At 37.7% G+C, this 17878-nt stretch overlaps 1 protein-coding gene across 5 annotated transcripts in view; it reads left to right on the forward strand.

The window, feature by feature from the left end:
• The window catches only part of Phf8 (PHD finger protein 8), a 143808-nt gene that overhangs the window by 17446 nt on the left and 108484 nt on the right, over positions 1 to 17878 (forward strand). For all 5 annotated transcript variants that reach the window (XM_004873522.4, XM_013068783.3, XM_087189640.1 and 2 more), the window contains 6 exons: positions 3744 to 3829; positions 4212 to 4320; positions 7893 to 8053; positions 10929 to 11070; positions 12707 to 12893; positions 17439 to 17601. In XM_004873522.4, the coding sequence (XP_004873579.1) occupies positions 3744 to 3829; positions 4212 to 4320; positions 7893 to 8053; positions 10929 to 11070; positions 12707 to 12893; positions 17439 to 17601 (848 nt within the window). The remainder of the gene's footprint in view (positions 1 to 3743; positions 3830 to 4211; positions 4321 to 7892; positions 8054 to 10928; positions 11071 to 12706; positions 12894 to 17438; positions 17602 to 17878) is intronic.

Below are 17878 nucleotides of genomic sequence, written 5' to 3' on the forward strand. Positions count from 1 at the left end.
GTCTGGAAGGCTCACCCTGGCTTCCAGGGAGAGGGACCTGCCTCCTCTGATGCAAGGTAAGCCTAGAGAGGGGTCAGCAGCTGGGGGACACTGCAGACTGGGCCAGCAGCACTGGCCTCAAGAGAAACCCATGGCTATTATATACTGCAAAAACAGCATAGTGTTTTACTCTGAAAGTGACTTTTGAATGGCAGGCTAGAGTTGGAGAAGAAATCTAGTGCTAGGCCCATCATATTTGGGAGAGTTTAATCAGGAGACATTTTGGGAAGGGGTTAACTGTCTGGGACCATGCCACAGAGCAACTGCAGAGAAGCTATACTCCAGAGTTCTGGTGTTGCCCTAACTCAGTACCTGGGTGGGAGACAGCCACAGGAGACAGTTGTGGAGAGGGTGTAGGCTGGACCTAGGCCCCGTGAGAAGTCTGAGTTTGGGCTGGGAGGGATGCAGGGCCCTACCCTTCATTCTGAGAAGCCAAGCTGGGTGTGTGTGGCTTCCATAGATGGCAGGGTCTGAAAGTGGTAGAACTAAGTCCAGCAGGCTGCATGGAGTTCCTCTTCCCTCCATTGCCTACAACAGCACAAAGCTTAGTGGTCTGTTTTCTCCTTCTACCACTGTGAGCAGGGATGGTTGTCAGAGCTTGGGGTATATAGACAGAAGGGCCTCTGGAACCTGGGAGACCTTGCAGACCCACAGGCCATAAGGCTAGGCAGAGGAAACCAGGATTTGGGGTGCAAAGAGGGATATAAAAAGTGGGAGGTGTCTGTAGGGCAGACACCATTGACTGACCATGCCTAGTAGGAAACTAAGAGCAAGATCCAACATTCACAGGCAACAACATGGGTGTGGAAACAAAATAGGTCTTAGCAGTCGCACACTATCTGTCCCCCGTATCTGCTGGATTCCAGGGCCTTAAGTCATCATACTACAGTGATACTTGTATACTAATGTTTATAGCTGCACAATTAGTTGTTTTTTTTTTTTGGTACTGGGGATCGAACTCGGGTCCTTGCGCTTGTGCAGCAGGCGGTGAAACCACTGAGCTAAATCCCTGGCCCTAGCCGCACAATTAGTGATAGCTAAATCCTGGAAGCAGCTTGTACACCCATCAATAGATGACTGGATAAACAAAATGTAGTATCTAGATATAATGGACTACTTGGCTATAAAGAATGACAAATTTGAGACATTTGTAGGAAAATAGATGCACCTGGAAAATGTTGCGTGGAATAAATGCCTTTGGATTAGGGTTGGAGTTATAGAGTATATAAAGAACTCAAGAAAATTAGACCCCTAAAAATAAAAGACCCAGTCAAAAAATGGGCAACTGAAATGAGCAAACAGAAGTATAAATGACCAATAAGTACTTGAAGAAATATGCAGTATCTCTGGCCATTAGAGAAAAGCAAATTGAAATAACACTGAGATTCCCATCTTACTCCAGAAAGAATGGTTATCATAAGAAATCATATATTAATAAGTGCCGGGGAGGCTTTTGTGAAAAAAGAACCTTTCTACTTTGTTGGTGGGAATGTGAGCTAGTACAAGTATCATGGAAATCAGTATGGAGATTCCTCAAAAAAACTAAATCTAGATTCCTTTCAACCCCACTATTCCCCTTCTAAGTATCTTCCTGAAAGAGTTAAGATACCATATTACAATGATACATACATAGCCATGTTTATAGTAGCACAATTCATAATAGCTAAATATTGGAAGAGGCCTATATGTTCACAAAGATAAATGGGCAAAGAAAATGTAGTTGTTTTTTTTTTTTTGGTACCGGGGATTGAACTCGGGACCTTGTGCTTGCAAAGCAGGTAGCGGAACCACTAAGCTAAATCCCTGGCCCAGAAAATGTAGTTTTTATACACAGTGAAATAGTATTCTGCCATAAAGAAGGATAAACTTGAGTCATTTGTATGAAAATGGATGCACGTAGATACCATAATGTTAACTGAAATGAATCAGACACACAAGCTTAAATATCATATTTCTCTTGTATGAAAACCCCTAAATATAAATAGCAAAATTAAAGTGATATAATAGAAAGAGTGTGATACAGTTCTTTTGTAAAAGGGAAGGGGATCAAGAAATTGAGGAAAAGATGTAGGGGGAAGGGGGTGAAAAAAATGTAAGATTTGTTATGTACATGTACAAACTCCCCATGAGAAATGTAATCATTTTGCAGTTCATACTAATAAAAATTAAAAAATAAAGAAGGTGGGTACTACTGGTCATGGTGCCTGTAATTCCAGTGCTCTGGGAGGCTGAGGTAGGAGGATTGCAAGTGAAGGGTGTGTTAATGAGATGGGTAACTGGCAGTGATGAAGAAGAATAGGGGGTAGTATGACTATATGGTTGAAAGTCAGAGGAGCTGGAGATCTTACATAAGAGTAGAGGAGAAATGAATTTGAAGTCTTAGTGGTGAGTGAGGGGGATGTCTTATCTAAAGCCGAGCCCTGAGTTATGAGCATCTGGGAGAATGTACAGCTTCAATCCAGTAGGGCTCTAGCACAGCACTTCTTTGACTTTTTGTGGTAAAGGATTAGGTTTCTTTTTCCCCTTTATTTCCAGTATATAATTGGTGAGTCTTTTTATAAAATGAATTAAGCTGGGCATGATGGTGCATGCCTGTGATCCCAGCAAGTTTATGAACATGATCTAGACCAGTGATGGCCAACCTTTTAGAGCTTTCAGTGCTAACAAACAGCCCACTGTGGCACACGTGGCTTAGGTTCACTGCCACTGATCTAGACTGAAACAATTTGAGCCCTGCCATATTTTATGCTCCCTGCTGTGAATGGCTAACCAAAGATTTTAGGAGTTTAATCCTAGCCAGAAGTTCTTTAAAGGACTGTTGCTGCCTTCCCTGATAAGGGAACGGCTTAATTTTGTGAAATTACCAATGTGAATACATGCAAACTCAAAATTTCAAAAACACAACAAATATTTTTTAAACTTTAGGGCTGGGGATTTAGCTCAGTGGCAACGCGCCTGCCTTGCCAGCGCAAGGTCCTGAGTTTGATCCCTGGTACCACAAAAAAAATTAAATAAATAAACTTTACAATGTGCAATAAATTACAAGTTCATTGTTGAGATGTAGAAAATACAGATAAGGATGCAAAAAATGTCTACCTATAATCCTTTATTTACAGCCACTGTTGACTAAAATATTTTTAGTGTTTTTCATGTAACAGTTTCTCAATAAAGTACTGTTGACTATAAAATATTTTTAGTGGTTTTTATGTAACAAAGTACCTTAATAAAGTTTAAAATTTGGGTTATATGTTGAAATAGTATTCTGGATGTATTGATTTAAATATTAGTAAAATTAATTTTACCTATTTAGCTTTTTAATGTGGCTATTTATAACATTTTAAATTACATATTGGTTCACATTTATATGTTTATTAAACATCATTACTCTAGAATCTTTTCTAGCTTTGAGTTTTCTGAGTCTTAATGAAGCTTAATATTGTGTAGCTCTGGCATAATTTTTTAGACCAGTAGAAGTTTTGCATGGATGAAAATATCTCATAATGTGCTCAATATGGTGACTAATAACCACATGTACTGAACATTTGAAATACAGCTACTGTGGTAGAGGGACTGCATTTTAAATTTACTGAAGTTTAGTTAATTTAAATGTAAATAGCCACATGTACTAATAGTATACTGGACAGTAGTATTCTAGACTTTATAAAAAAGAAAAATTTAAAGAGTCTTGGTTTTCTTTTTTCCAGTTGTGTTGGTGTTGAAGAGGAGAAGGCTGCTGAAATTGACCTCTACCACTGCCCCAACTGTGAGGTCTTACATGGACCCTCTATTAGTAAGTAGATCTTATGGTTTCTATCAAAAGGTTGTCCAGAGGAGAGATAAAAGCAGAGGAAGTTTTCAGGTGTGATTGCCTTTGCCTGAGTGCTTCAAATTCATCTTCTTCAAGAAATAGCAGAAGCTTATGCAGGTCCGAAGCTGCCTCACTGAGAAGGGAGAATTGGATAGCTTTACTCCCTCTGTTCCTAGGGATTGCATAGAGGAAGCACCCATCTTCACTGGGAGCTTTCCTAATCTCTGAGGAAAGAGATTCTTTAACTCTAGATTCTCTGAGGGATTGTTAGATAGGAAGAGAGGAAGATCTGTGAGGCCCTTGTTCATGGAATCATAGTTCATGGCCTTTCTGATTCATGATCTCATATTTTTTTCTGGTGTAGTGAAAAAACGGCGTGGATCTTCAAAAGGGCATGATACACACAAAGGGAAGCCTGTGAAGACTGGGAGCTCTGTGTTCATTCGAGAGCTGAGGAGTAGGACTTTTGACAGGTGAGGACCCTTTCCTTAAGATCTGGTGAATAAGAATCCCTGAGAGACTTGAGACTCATCTTTTGCCAGCTTTCCTACTGGCAGTGTCATTAGATTCTTCTTCCATTTGTGAATGTCTTTTGGGCTCTGCAAGTTCCCTCTGGGGAGGGAACTTCTGTTTTGGTCAGTTTCTGAGAGACAGCTAGAGAATTCCATTTGATGTACATAGTACATTTGGGTTCACTTATAAAATCTTGTTATAGCATGCATGAAGCCCTGGGTTCATTCCCCAGTACCTTCCAAAACAACAACAGACTTCTAGAAGTTGGGAAGTAGTATTCTCCCTAAGCCAGGAGTAGATATTTACATGCACCCAAGGAAAGTTAGAACTGGGAGGAATCTTTTCGTTTGTTTGTTTTTTGAAACAAGGTCTTACTATGTAGCTCAGGCTGGCCTAGAACTCAAGGCAATCCTCCTGCCTCAGCCTCCCAAGTACTGGGACTACAGGCATGTACTACTATGCCCGGCTTGGAAGGAATCTTAATGCTCAGCAAATTTAATTCTCTTATTGTAGAGAAAAGGAAACTTAAAAATGAAAAAAAATTTGAATGATCATGTATTTCTTTTTCAATCAAGAAATTTTTAATTAAACCGGCATTATTAAAAGAAATTAATATGTGAATTGAACAAGATAATAAAATTTAAAATTAATGAATAAATAACTCTTTTGCTTGGTTTTTAATTCATTGAACCATTTTCAGGTTTCCTGTAATTAAAGTGTTAACTTGAATTTCAGGTTGCCTATAATTAAAGTGTCACTTGGATTATTTCTTCAACTTACTATTTTTGTTGAATTTATTTAAAGGTCATGAATCTCTTCTCAATCCCAAATCTCTCAGGTCCCTTCTCTTAAGTCAACCAATTTATTGAGCATTCTTTCTTTCAAAAATAACTTTTGCATACACAAACATGGCTTGTATATACTTTTTTTTTAACACAAATGGAAACATTACATTCTACATTTTACTTTTTATTTAAAAATCCTAACTTACGCTTCTTGGTGATCTATCCATAGCATACATGTGAGGTGTGATCAAAATATATGTTTGATGTTTAAATTTTAAAAAATGATCATAGTAAAAGACACATTGTCATTAATCTCCCTCAAAATACTTCCTTTTTTTTTTTTTTTTTTTTGTACGGGGGATTGAACTTAGGACCTTGTACTTGGGAGGCAGGCAGTGGCACCACTGAGCTAAATCCTCAGCCTTCCTGCTGCTTTTTAAAGCAGTTCTGTAAGTCCTCTTTGATGAGTGTTTTTACAAGATATGATCAAAACATCTGTGAATGCTACTGCCAAGTGCCATTCAACATAAAGGCAGGCTCATAAAAAGATTACATTGTGTCCTTATGCATGTTATTCGCCAAATAATTTCTGGCTCTTCTCCAATGTCAAAATGACCACGGAAGGTAAACATTTTGAATTGATTCAGGACATAGAGTTAGCTACTACTGCAACTAAAAGCACTCATGAGAAAGGACTTCCAGAACATCTTTAGAAAGTGGCAAGAATTATGAGAAGTGTGTTCAAAGCAATGAGGAGTATTTTGAGGGAGATTAATGGTGATGTATCTTTTAACTTTAAGAAATTTGTTTGTATTTAAATATTTACTGTATTTTTTGATCATACCTCTTACAAGTGGTCTTAATTCTTTTTCGTGGCTATTTAGTATTACATTGTATGGATATGCAATTTATTTAAACGATCCTCTATTGATAAATATTTGATTTCAGTATTTTCTTGTTAGAAAAAAATGCTGCAGTGAATTTCATCTTTATACTTTACCTTTTGCATATGTAATGAGTGAGTATATATGTATAGATTTTCTGTCCTAAAGTGAATGTGTTGTGTTTTAAAAATATTTATAAACACTGCAGGTTAATTCTCTGGTGGTTGTACCATTTCATACTACCACAGAGTGTGTGAAGGTGCTGATTCTCTGTATCATGACCAACATTGTTTATCATTGAACTTTTTTGCCTTTATGATAAGATAAAAATAAAATCTTAGTGTTTCCACTTGCATTATTTTATTTATTTATTTTTCCCATTAAGTTTATTGATACATTTTAGGTATAAAATACAGTTACATTCATCATTGGGATCTTGTACCATTACATGAGTATCTTGGTTCTTATTTTTTTTCCCCTTCCCCTGCCCTCCCTTCACCCCTTCCACCCTTCCCTATTTGCAAAAACTTTGTTTACTTGCATTATTTTAATTATGAAGAAGGTAAATAGATTTTTTAAAATTTTGAGGCAGGGTGTTTTGCTAAATTGCCCAGGCTGAGCTTGAACTTGCCATCCTCTTGCCTCAGCCTCCCAGAGTAATGTGATTAGAGGCATGTGCCACCATGCTCAGGTGTAAATAGATTTTGTACATTTGTAAGCTATTTTTATTTCTTTCTCTGTTAGCTACATGCTTGTGTTGATGGTTTTTTGAGTGTGTGGTTTTGTTTTCTGGGTTTTTTTTGAAAAGGGGCTTGCAATGTAGCCTAGGCTGGCCTTGAACTCACTGTGTAGCCCAGGCTGGCCTTGAACTTGTGGCAGTCCTCCTGCCACAGCCTCTCGTGTGTGCCACCATGCCAGGCTTGTATGTATGTATATATGTGTGTGTGTGTATGTATGTGTGTGTGTGTATATATATGTATATATATTTTTACTGATTTACAACAGCTTTCCTTGCAAAAAATTTTAGTTTTTATATAGTTAAAGTAATTTATTACTATTTTTAATGTTTACTGAGCCTTCTCCCCCATGTTTTTTCTGTTGCTCTTATGGCTTTACTATTTGCAGTTTAGTCTTTTAATCTTTAGTATGTAGAATATGTAAAAAGTGAAATAGACATGGAGTTTAATATGCTTGTTACAGTCCAACTTGTCAAATAGTCTATTATCTTTCCTTTACCTTTCTTCTGGTGCTGGGGATTGATCCCAGGGCCTCATGCATGCTAACAATATGCTTTGTCACTAAACTACACCCCCAGCTAATCTACTGTCTTTTTTCTAGCACAATTAAAAAAAAATCTCCTTTTTTCTTGCTAAGTATGTGTGTTCGGAAAGTGGTTGTAAAAATTGCTTTTTTATACTTTTTTCTTTTTTGGGTTAATGTTTTAAATTGGAGGTTGCTGCTTTGGGATAGACCAAATCAGCAAAACTTAATGGATATGTCGTTCTAGGCAGGATATTGACTCATTTTTTCATTTGTTATCTAGAGAAGAGTGCCATTTTGACTGACTATTCCCCACTTCTGTCAGTGACCTTGCCTCATACTTTGTGTGTGTGGTGCTGGGATTTGAAGCCAGGGCCTTGCACATACTAGATAAGCACTCTACTACTGAGCTATATCCAGCCCCTTTTACTCTTACCCTGGACAGTTCATTTCCTCCCCGACACATGAGATATATGCCATTAATTGTAAGCCCATATAAGGCCTCTTAGGGAAGACCCCACTTCTTGAGTGAGTGAGGGCATCCAGTAAGACCTTTGGTGAGCAGAGCATTCAGGCTCAAGATTTCTTTCTTGTGGCCCACAGCTCAGATGAAGTGATTCTGAAGCCCACTGGAAGTCAGCTGACTGTGGAGTTTCTGGAAGAGAATAGCTTCAGTGTGCCCATCTTGGTCTTGAAGAAGGATGGGTTGGGAATGACGTTGCCCTCACCATCATTCACTGTGAGGGATGTGGAACACTATGTTGGTAAGACATTACAGATACTCTTTAACTGTGACATTGTCCACTCTCTTTTTTTAAATTTTTAAATTAATTTTATTGGTACATTTTATTGGTACATTTTAGGTATACAGTTCGTTTACATTTCTTATTGAGTGTTTGTACCTGTACATGATGTATCTTGGTTCTTATTTTTTCCCCCATTACCTGTGTGCCCTTCACCCCCTCCACCCTTCCCTATTTACATAGATTACATAGATTTCATTTCTGTTTTTCTTTTCTTTTCTCATAGTTTTTACTTTCCCTCTTTTCCTTTCCCTTTCCCCTCCCTTCACTCCTTCGTCTTTGGACCTTTTTTCCTATTTCAAATTATCAATTATTCATTTTAATCATTTTAACCCTTGTTTACACTATCAGTTTCTCACACTAGAGAAACTATTCGGTATTTACACGTGTGTCCTATTTATTTCACTTAAGAGTATGGCCTCGATATGCATCCATTTAGCTATAAATGACTCTAGTTTTTCATTCTTTATGGCTGAGTAGTACTCCATTTTATAAAAAAAAACACCACATTTTCTTTATCCAGTTTCCAGTTGATGGGTACTTGGGCTGCTTCCAAGCTTTAGCTATTACAAACTGTGCCGCTATGAACATGGGTGCACATATATCACTGTGGTATGATTCTTTTAATTCTTTTGGGAAGATACCCAACAGGGGAATAGCTGGGTCAAATGGGACCGCTACACCTAGTTCTTTGAGGTATCTCCATACTGATTTCCACAGTGGTTGCACCAGTCTGCACTCCCACCAGCAATGGAGAAGGGTTCCTTTCTCCCCACACCCCCGCCAGCATTTGTTATTTGTTGATTTCTTGATAGCAGCCATTCTTTCTGGGGTGAGGTGGAATCTCAGTGTTGTTTTCATCTGCATCTCTCGAATGACGAGTGATGTTGAACATTTTTTCATATATTTGTTTGCTGCTTTTACTTCTTTGTCATTATTTGCTGATGATATGATACTTTACATAGAAGACCCAAAAACTCCACCAGAAGACTTCTAGACTTAATTGACAGATTCAGTAGAGTAGCTGGATACAAGGTCAACACTCAAAAAACAATAGCCTTCTTGTACACAAATACCAGACTCACTGAGAGAGAAATTAGGGAAACAATTCCTTTTACAGTAGTATCGAAAAAAATGAAATATCTAGGAATCAGTCTAACAAAGGAAGCAAAAGACCTCTACACTGAAAACTACAGCACTCTGAAAAAAGAGATTGAAGAGGATACAAGAAAATGGAAAGACATCCTTTGCTCCTGGATAGGAAGAACCAATATAGTGAAAATGGCCATACTTCCAAAACTACTATATAGATTTAATGCAATGCTGATTAAAATTCCAACAATATACTTCACAGAACTAGAGAAAACAATCCAAAAATTCATTTGGAACCAGAAGGGACCTAGAATACCAAAAGCAATTCTGGGCAACAGAAACATGGCTGGGGGTATCACAGTCCCCAACTTGAAACTATACTACAAAGCTACTGTGATAAAATCAGCATGGTACTGGCAAAGGAACAAACCTGAGGATCAGTGGAATCGATTAGAAGATGCAGAAACAACTCCAGACATGCTCAGCCACCTCATCTTTGACAAAGGAGCCAACCACCATCATTGGAGAAAAGATAGCCTGTTTAAAAAATGCTGTTGGAAAAAGTGGATTTCAACCTGGCAAAGATTAAAACTAGACCCATACCTATCACCATGCACTAAACTAAGATTGAAGTGGATTAAAGATCTAAATATTAAGACAGAAACACTAAACTTGCTGGAAGATAAGTAGGTAGAATTCTTGAAGACGTTGGCATAGGAAAAGACTTTATGAACAAAACCTCAGCAGCATGGGAACTAGCAGAAAGAATCAACAACTGGGATCTCATCATATTAAAAAACTGCACTGCAAAAGAAGCCACCAACAGAGCTAACAGACAACCTACAATATGGGAAAAATTTTTTAGCAGCTGTACTTCAGACAAAGGACTACTATCTAGAATATATAAAGAACTGAAAAAAATCAGACCCCCCAAATTCAAAGACCCATTTCAAAAATGGGCATCTGAAATGACATTGTCCACTCTTGTCAATACCTGTGTCTCTTCCCCTTCAGTTCACCTTTTGTATTTCCTTTCTAGCCATGTTTGGAATCTGGGGTGAAATACCTTGAACAGAGTCATTCTTTGGTAAAGCTAGAGCTAAAATCCTAGTTTATTTTTCCTTCCCTGTCAATAGACCACACAAAATTAGATTGAGCCATGTTTTTTCACCTCAGAAATTTCAGGGATTATAGTCTCTCTGTCCTCACTTGAGATCAGAGTTTTTGACTATTACCTTACCTACTAGTTGCATGAGTGTTTGCGGAGAGAGGGAGAAAAGAAATATGAAAGTAGGGCCTAGACAAATGGAGTGCACTGTGTGAGGTTCTGTGTTTAGGTAATTCCATTGTCCTAGCAGGCCTGCACCAACCACATAGGTACAAAGACAAAGTGTTAGATTCATACCCCCCTCCACATACACATATACAATGTGTATATAGAAGGTTTTATTTTATTAAACCTGTCAATAGAAGGTTTTGTTTTTGTTTGTTTTTGGTTTTTTGAGACAGAGTCTTGTTATGTAGTTCAGGCTGGCCTTGAACTCACTATGTAGCCCAGGCTGGCCTTGAACTCATGGTGATCCTCCTGCCTCAGCCTCCGGAGTGCTAGGATTACAGGCATGTATGCCACCACACCCAGCTCAGTAGAAGTTTTGATTATAAGGCAGTTCTGGGAACTGGTAAGGGGATAACTCTTCCCTTGTCCCTGAGTCCACTTGGCACAGAGCTCATTTCTTTACTCCAGGTTCTGACAAAGAAATTGATGTGATTGATGTGGCCCGCCAGGCTGACTGCAAGATGAAGCTTGGTGACTTTGTGAAATATTATTACAGCGGGAAGCGAGAGAAAGTCCTCAATGTCATCAGTTTGGAATTCTCAGATACCAGGTAGGAGGGCAATGGTAACAAAATATCCTGATAAAGTGTCTTGAACTTGTGGTGTACCGAATATATATCTGGGTTCTTTTCCTTTTGTCCTGGTGGTTTCTTTGTTTGGGATGGGGAACTGAGTTATATTTTTTGTGGTTTTTTTGTACCGGGGATCGAACTCCAGACCTTGCACTTGTGAGGCAGGCACCGGAACCACTGAGCTAAATCCCCGGTTCCTGAGTTATACTTTTTAAGATAGCTGCTCACATCATGACAACTGAGTCATATTTCTTTTCTAGAATTTCTAACATTGCATAGATTACACAATATCTATTTTAATTTTTGGCTTCTTCAAGATCTAGGGTAGATTTCTTTGATCTTTTTCTGGTATTTATGTTGCAGCATGGTCACTGCCTGCCAGGATAAGTCCTTTGTCCCTGAAAATAGGTTCATTAAAATTACCCCCAAGTAGTTTCTCTAAGGAGAATTTAAAAAGAAAAGCTATATTATAACTTTTAACTGATTGTCTCTGGATGTATGTGTGTATGTATAGGTATATATGTACATACGTATATGTACATATGTATATATGTACATACATATATAATGTATACCTATACATACACACATATGTAAGTGTATATATACATATATTACACATATATGTATATGGTCTTTGTGCTAAGACCTGTAGGAAATATCAAGAAATCACAGCATATCTTTTTGTCCTTAGCTTACTATTTATATTTTTAACTTTTAACTTTGAAATAATTATAGATTCATGAGAAGTTGCAAAATAGTCTTCCAGAAGGTCATGTATACTCTACAGCCAATTTATATTGCAATATTAAAACCCTTGGTATTGGTTTTTTTTTTTTTTTTGGTAACAAGAATTGAACTCAGGACCTTGTGCTTGCAGGGCAGGTGGCAGAACCACTGAGCTAAATCCCCGGCTCTCCTTGGTATTGGTTTTAAGATGCATGATTAGACAACCCAAAAGTGTTTTAAAAACTGTTTATAAATACCTTACTTTATCCTGAAAGACTATTTGAGGTATCTTGCAAAGATGGAGAGGGGTGTGGGGAAGAGAAAATTGGAACAAAAGGAAAATAAGGGTTGTGAAATAGGATGCATCTAGTAGGTACTCTATATAAAATGCACATATGAATGTCTAGATTGTTAATGGAGATGGACTGTAGAGTTTTCACTAAATCTTGAGAAGGTTAGAACAAAGAGGAGAGTACAATGTGATTTTAGGATAAAAACACCCAGAGGTTTCAGAGAAACACTTTTTTACCTGAAACTGAGCCCCAAGGGGTTTCTCTAATGGTTCATCATTATGAGAAATCCTTACTATAAGATGGAGATGATACAATAACTGTTACAAACTAAGTGCCAAGTGAGTAGATCAGGGTAAGGAGTATGAGCATTTATTGGAGTAAATGGCCACTTTCTACTGGAGAAGGCTGTAGAACTGGAACTTGGGATTTGAGGAGCTGAGTGGAATGAAGATGCTTGGTGTCCTGTGTGCCTTTGTGGATTCTGTGGGAAGAACTTGTTATTTTTCATCTGACCCTCATGAAATATAGGTATTTTATTCGGGCTTCAGCTTTCAGTTTCCAGTTAACATTTACTTCTACCCCTTCTTTGCTAGGCTTTCTAACCTCGTGGAGACACCTAAGATTGTTCGCAAGTTGTCATGGGTCGAGAATTTGTGGCCAGAGGAGAGTGTGTTTGAGAGACCCAATGTACAGAAGTACTGCCTCATGAGTGTACGAGATAGCTACACAGACTTTCACATTGACTTTGGTGGCACCTCAGTGTGGTACCATGTGCTCAAGGTAGGAATGGATATGACTTCTGGGAGTATCCAGACTTTGGGCCTCTCTGCTTGTGTCACGTGTTGACACAAAAAAGCCTGCCCAGGTCTACCTGCATTCCAGAGTCTATTTGTGTGACATTTCTATGTAACTATTCTTTGACGGCATTTTGGCTGATCATAGCCTGTCTATACTTTATAGTTTTGATGCTTAATCAAAAAATTTGAATAACAGCAAATGCCTCAGGTTCTCCCAGCTGTTACCTCTTTCAATGAACCAATTTGTACTCCACCAACATGTACGGAAATATCCATATACTTTAGAAATTCTTCATAACATGAGAAACTTCTCCTCCCCCAAGTTTATTGAGGTATAATTTGTATACCATAGACTATCTAAAGTTAGTTTGATGAGTTTTGACAACTGTATATGGTTAACTGCCACTCTAGTCAAAGTAGAAGATATATGGAGAAGTCTTATTTTTAGTCATGATTCTTATAGTTTTTTAAAATTAGTGATTATTATAACTTTGTAATTAGAGTATTCTCATTGACTATGAAGGAATTTTGCCTTTGGGAAAACACATTTCTTAAATAATTTTGATTGTATTTTACTATTGCTTATACTATGGTGGTGCCTTGGTTCATGAACTTAATTCTTTCTATGATTTGGTCACGAGCTGAATTTGATGAGAATCGAATCAATTTCAGCAATCAGGTTCATTGTTTTTTTTTTTTTTCCTTAAGTTCTCTTATTGGTACATTTTAGGTATACAATACGTTTACATTTGTCATTGGGTGCTTGTACCTGTACGTGATGTATCTTGGTTCTTATTTTTTCCCCATTACCTGTGCGCCCTTCACCCCCTCCACCCTATTTACATAGACTTCATTTCCATTTTTGTTCATTTCTCATAATTTTTCCTTTCCCTTCTTTCCTTTTACCTTCCCCTCCCATCACCCTTACCCCTTTGGACTTTTCGTCCTATTTCAAATTATCGATTATTCATTTTAATCATTTTAACCCTTATTTACACTTTCAGTTTCTCATACTAGAGAAACTATTGGGTATTTACACGTGTGTCCTATTTATTTCACTTAAGAGTATGGCCTCAATATGCATCCATTTAGCTATAAATGACTATGGCTCAGTAGTACTCCATTTCCTAAAAAAACCACATATTCTTTATCCAGTTTCCAGTTGATGGGCACTTGGGCTGCTTCCAAGCTTTAGCTATTATAAACTGTGCTGCTATAAACATGGATGCACATATATTGCTGTGGTATGATTCTTTTAATTCTTTTGGGAAGATACCCAGCAGGGGAATAGCTGGGTCAAATGGGACCTGTAGCCCTAGTTCTTTGAGGTATCTCCATACTGATTTCCACAGTGGTTGCACCAGCCTGCACTCCCACCAACAATGGAGAAGGGTTCCTTTCTCCTCACACCTCCGCCAGCATTTGTTATTGATTGATTTCTTGATAGCAGCCATTCTTTCTGGGGTGAGGTATAATCTCAGTGTTGTTTTCATCTGCATCTGTCAAATGTCCAGTGATGTTGAACATTTTTTCATATATTTATTTGCTGCTTTTACTTCCTTGTCTGAGAAATGTCTGTTCATTTCAGATGCCCATTTGTGAATTGGGTCTTTGAATTTGGGGAGTCTGATTTTTTTTAATTCTTTATGTATTCTAGACAGTAGACCTTTGAGGTAAAGCTGAGGTAAAGCTGCTAAAAATGTTTTCCCACATTGTAGGTTGTCTCTTAGCTCTGTTCGTGGTTTCTCTTGCAGTGCAGAAGCTTTTTAATGAGATGAGATCCCAGTTATTGATTCTTTGTGCTAGTTCCCATGCTATTGAGGTTTTGTTCATAAAGTCGTTTCCTATGCCAGTGTCTTCAAGAGTTCTACCTAACTTTTCTTCCAGCAAGTTTAGTGTTTCTGTCTTAATATTTAGATCTTTAATCCACTTCAATCTTAGTTTAGTGCATGGTGATAGGTATGGGTCTAGTTTTAATCTTTGACAGGTTGAAATCCAGTTTTTCCAACACCATTTATTAAATAGGCTATCTTTCCTCCAATGAGGGTGGTTGGCTCCATTGTCAAAGATGAGGTGGCTGAGTATGTCTGGAGTTGTTTCTGCATCTTTTAATCTATTCCACTGATCCTCGGTTCTGTTCTTTTGCCAGTACCATGCTGTTTTTATCACAGTAGCTTTGTAGTATAGTTTCAAGTTGGGAACTGTGATACCCCCAGCCATGTTTCTGTTGCCCAGAATTGCTTTTGGTATTCTAGGTCCCTTCTGGTTCCAAATGAATTTTTGGATTGTTTTCTCTAGTTCTGTGAAGTATATTGTTGGAATTTTAATCAGCATTGCATTAAATCTATATGGTAGTTTTGGAAGTATGGCTATTTTCACTATATTGGTTCTTCCTATCCAGGAGCAAGGGATGTCTTTCCATTTTCTTGTATCCTCTTCAATCTCTTTTTTCAGAGTGCTGTAGTTTTCAGTGTAGAGATCTTTTGCTTCCTTTGTTAGATTGATTCCTGGATATTTCATTTTTTTGGATGCAATTGTAAAAGGAATTGTTTCCCTAATTTCTCTCTCAGTGAGTCTGGTATTTGTGTATAAGAAGGCTATTGTTTTTTGAGTGTTGACCTTGTATCCAGCTACTCTACTGAATCTGTCAATTAAGTCTAGAAGTCTTTTGGTTGAGTTTTTTGGGTCTTCTATGTAAAGTATCATATTGTCAGCAAATAATGACAGTTTATCTTCTTCCTTTCCTATCTTTATTTCTTTTATTTCTTTCTCTTTTCTAATTGCTGTGGCTAATGTTTCCAGAACTCTATTGAACAGGAGTGGTGATAGTGGGCATCCTTGTCTTGTTCCTGATTTTAGCATGAAAGTTTTCAGTTTTTGACCATTTAGTATGATGTTGGCTGTTGGTTTTTTGTAGATAGCCTTAATCAGGTTGAGATAAAGACCTATTCCAATTTTCTGTAGGGTTTTTATCATGAATAGATGTTGGATTTGGTTGAATGCCTTTTGTGCATCTATTGAGATGATCATATGGTTTTTGTCCTTGACTCTGTTAATATAGTGCATTACATTTATTGATTTACGAATGTTGAACCTCAGGTTCAATGTTGACCTTATGGGAAATTTGATTCAGTTCTCATCCAATTCCATTTGTGACCGGAATCATGGAAAGAATTATGTTTGTGAACTGAGGTATGACTTTTAGTTTTCTTATCAGAAATATCAAGGAAGAGAGCTGGTATTCTCAGCCCTTGGGAGCCTGAGGCAGGAGGGTTGCCATGAATTTGAGGTCAGCCTAGGCTACGTAGTGAGTTCAAAGCCAGTCTGAATTACATAGCAAGATCCTGTGTCAACAAAACAAAACAAAACAAAACAGAAAAGAAATGCCAAGGAAGAACAGTAGATTTAGACGATTGCTGTTGTCCAAATGATCACGCATCTTCAACTAGTTTTCCTGCAGGTTTGTCATGAAGAAATTTGGGCATGTGCATGAAAATGCTGTTATATAGATGTTAGATTTAATTCTTATTTTTAAACAATTTCATTTTCATAGAAAAGTTGCAAAAATAATGGGAAGTTTTCCTGTGTGCCCGTCTCCAGATTGCCTAGATGTTAGCATTTTATTAATCCAAATGTTATCATTTTATTGTTTTTTCCCCAAAGCAAACATAATAAAATGGCTACATTATTTTTTTTTCTGAGACATTTGAGAGTGGTTAGAGTGTTCCTTTATCTCTGATAATTCAGTAGCTAGTTCTTAAAAACAAAGATATTCTCAGTATAATCACAGTATAGTTATCACAATCAGGAAATTTAAAAATCATGAAATTAATATTGATATAAGACTATCAGCTAATTTATAGAGCTTTCAGATTTCTCCACTTTTACAGTAGATATTTCTAGTAGTGTTGCTTTTTATTATTGTGAAATATTGGTTAAATCATCAATCCATGGGGATCTCTGTGTTGGTGAGTTTTTTGGTTGTTTTTTTTTTGCCAAATTGTCTGTCTGATGATTATCCAGGCAAAACAGCATTAGAAAACAAAATGTTCTTCCAACAAATAATCACCTAACATAATCTTTTAGAAGTCCTTATGCAGTTCCTGAACTTTTAAAGTTTTATTAGCTTTGATTGCAGGTGTGAATGGGAACGTTCTGTAAATGGCATTTAAAGGCAACTTCAGGTTTCTTTTCGCTGGTATGTGACCTTAAATTCTCCTACCGCTAGTAGTATTGATCTCATCTGTAGAGGCTATGTTTCATTTCCTATTGCATCTAATATACGAGCGTGAGGTATACATATGTCCTAACCTGACCAGTTTTGTTGGAAATGTCCTTTCCAAATTGTTTTTGTCAAATTTATAGAAACTTAAAAATCACATAAAAATGATTCTTACTGAGTTTGAGAAAGAACTATGGCATACTACCATGGTTGTGGAACATGGGAGAATACCCTTTGGAGCACCCTTGAAAGGACTTTTTCTGGAAATGCTTGATATTTTTGGCACATCAATCTCTTTTGTTTCAGGGTGAGAAGATCTTCTACCTGATTCGCCCAACAAATGCCAATCTGACTCTCTTTGAGTGCTGGAGCAGCTCCTCTAATCAGAATGAGATGTTCTTTGGGGACCAGGTGGACAAGTGCTACAAGTGTTCCGTGAAGCAAGGACAGACACTTTTCATTCCTACAGGTCTTCCCTGGGACCTCTTGGTGGGGGGATGGTGCGTGAGGGCAGAAAAAGGGGAGCATGTGGTACCACAGCCAGCTGCTTCTTATAATGCATTAATCTAATTATGTGGGATACCTCTCATAACAGCTGAAGGCCAAGAAGGAGACCTCAGGAAAATTTATGTGGTGGTCAGTTGGGAGCATGATTGCTTGGGAAGGCTGCAGATGGAGGGATGGTTCAGGTGGAGGTTGATGGACTCCCTTGCACTAGGCTGATGTCAGCTTGGTGGGAAATTAGA

Source organism: Heterocephalus glaber, unplaced genomic scaffold (assembly GCF_053883595.1).
Source record: "Heterocephalus glaber isolate CG9 unplaced genomic scaffold, H.glaber_assembly_v1.0 deba00001545, whole genome shotgun sequence".
NCBI lineage: Eukaryota > Metazoa > Chordata > Mammalia > Rodentia > Bathyergidae > Heterocephalus > Heterocephalus glaber.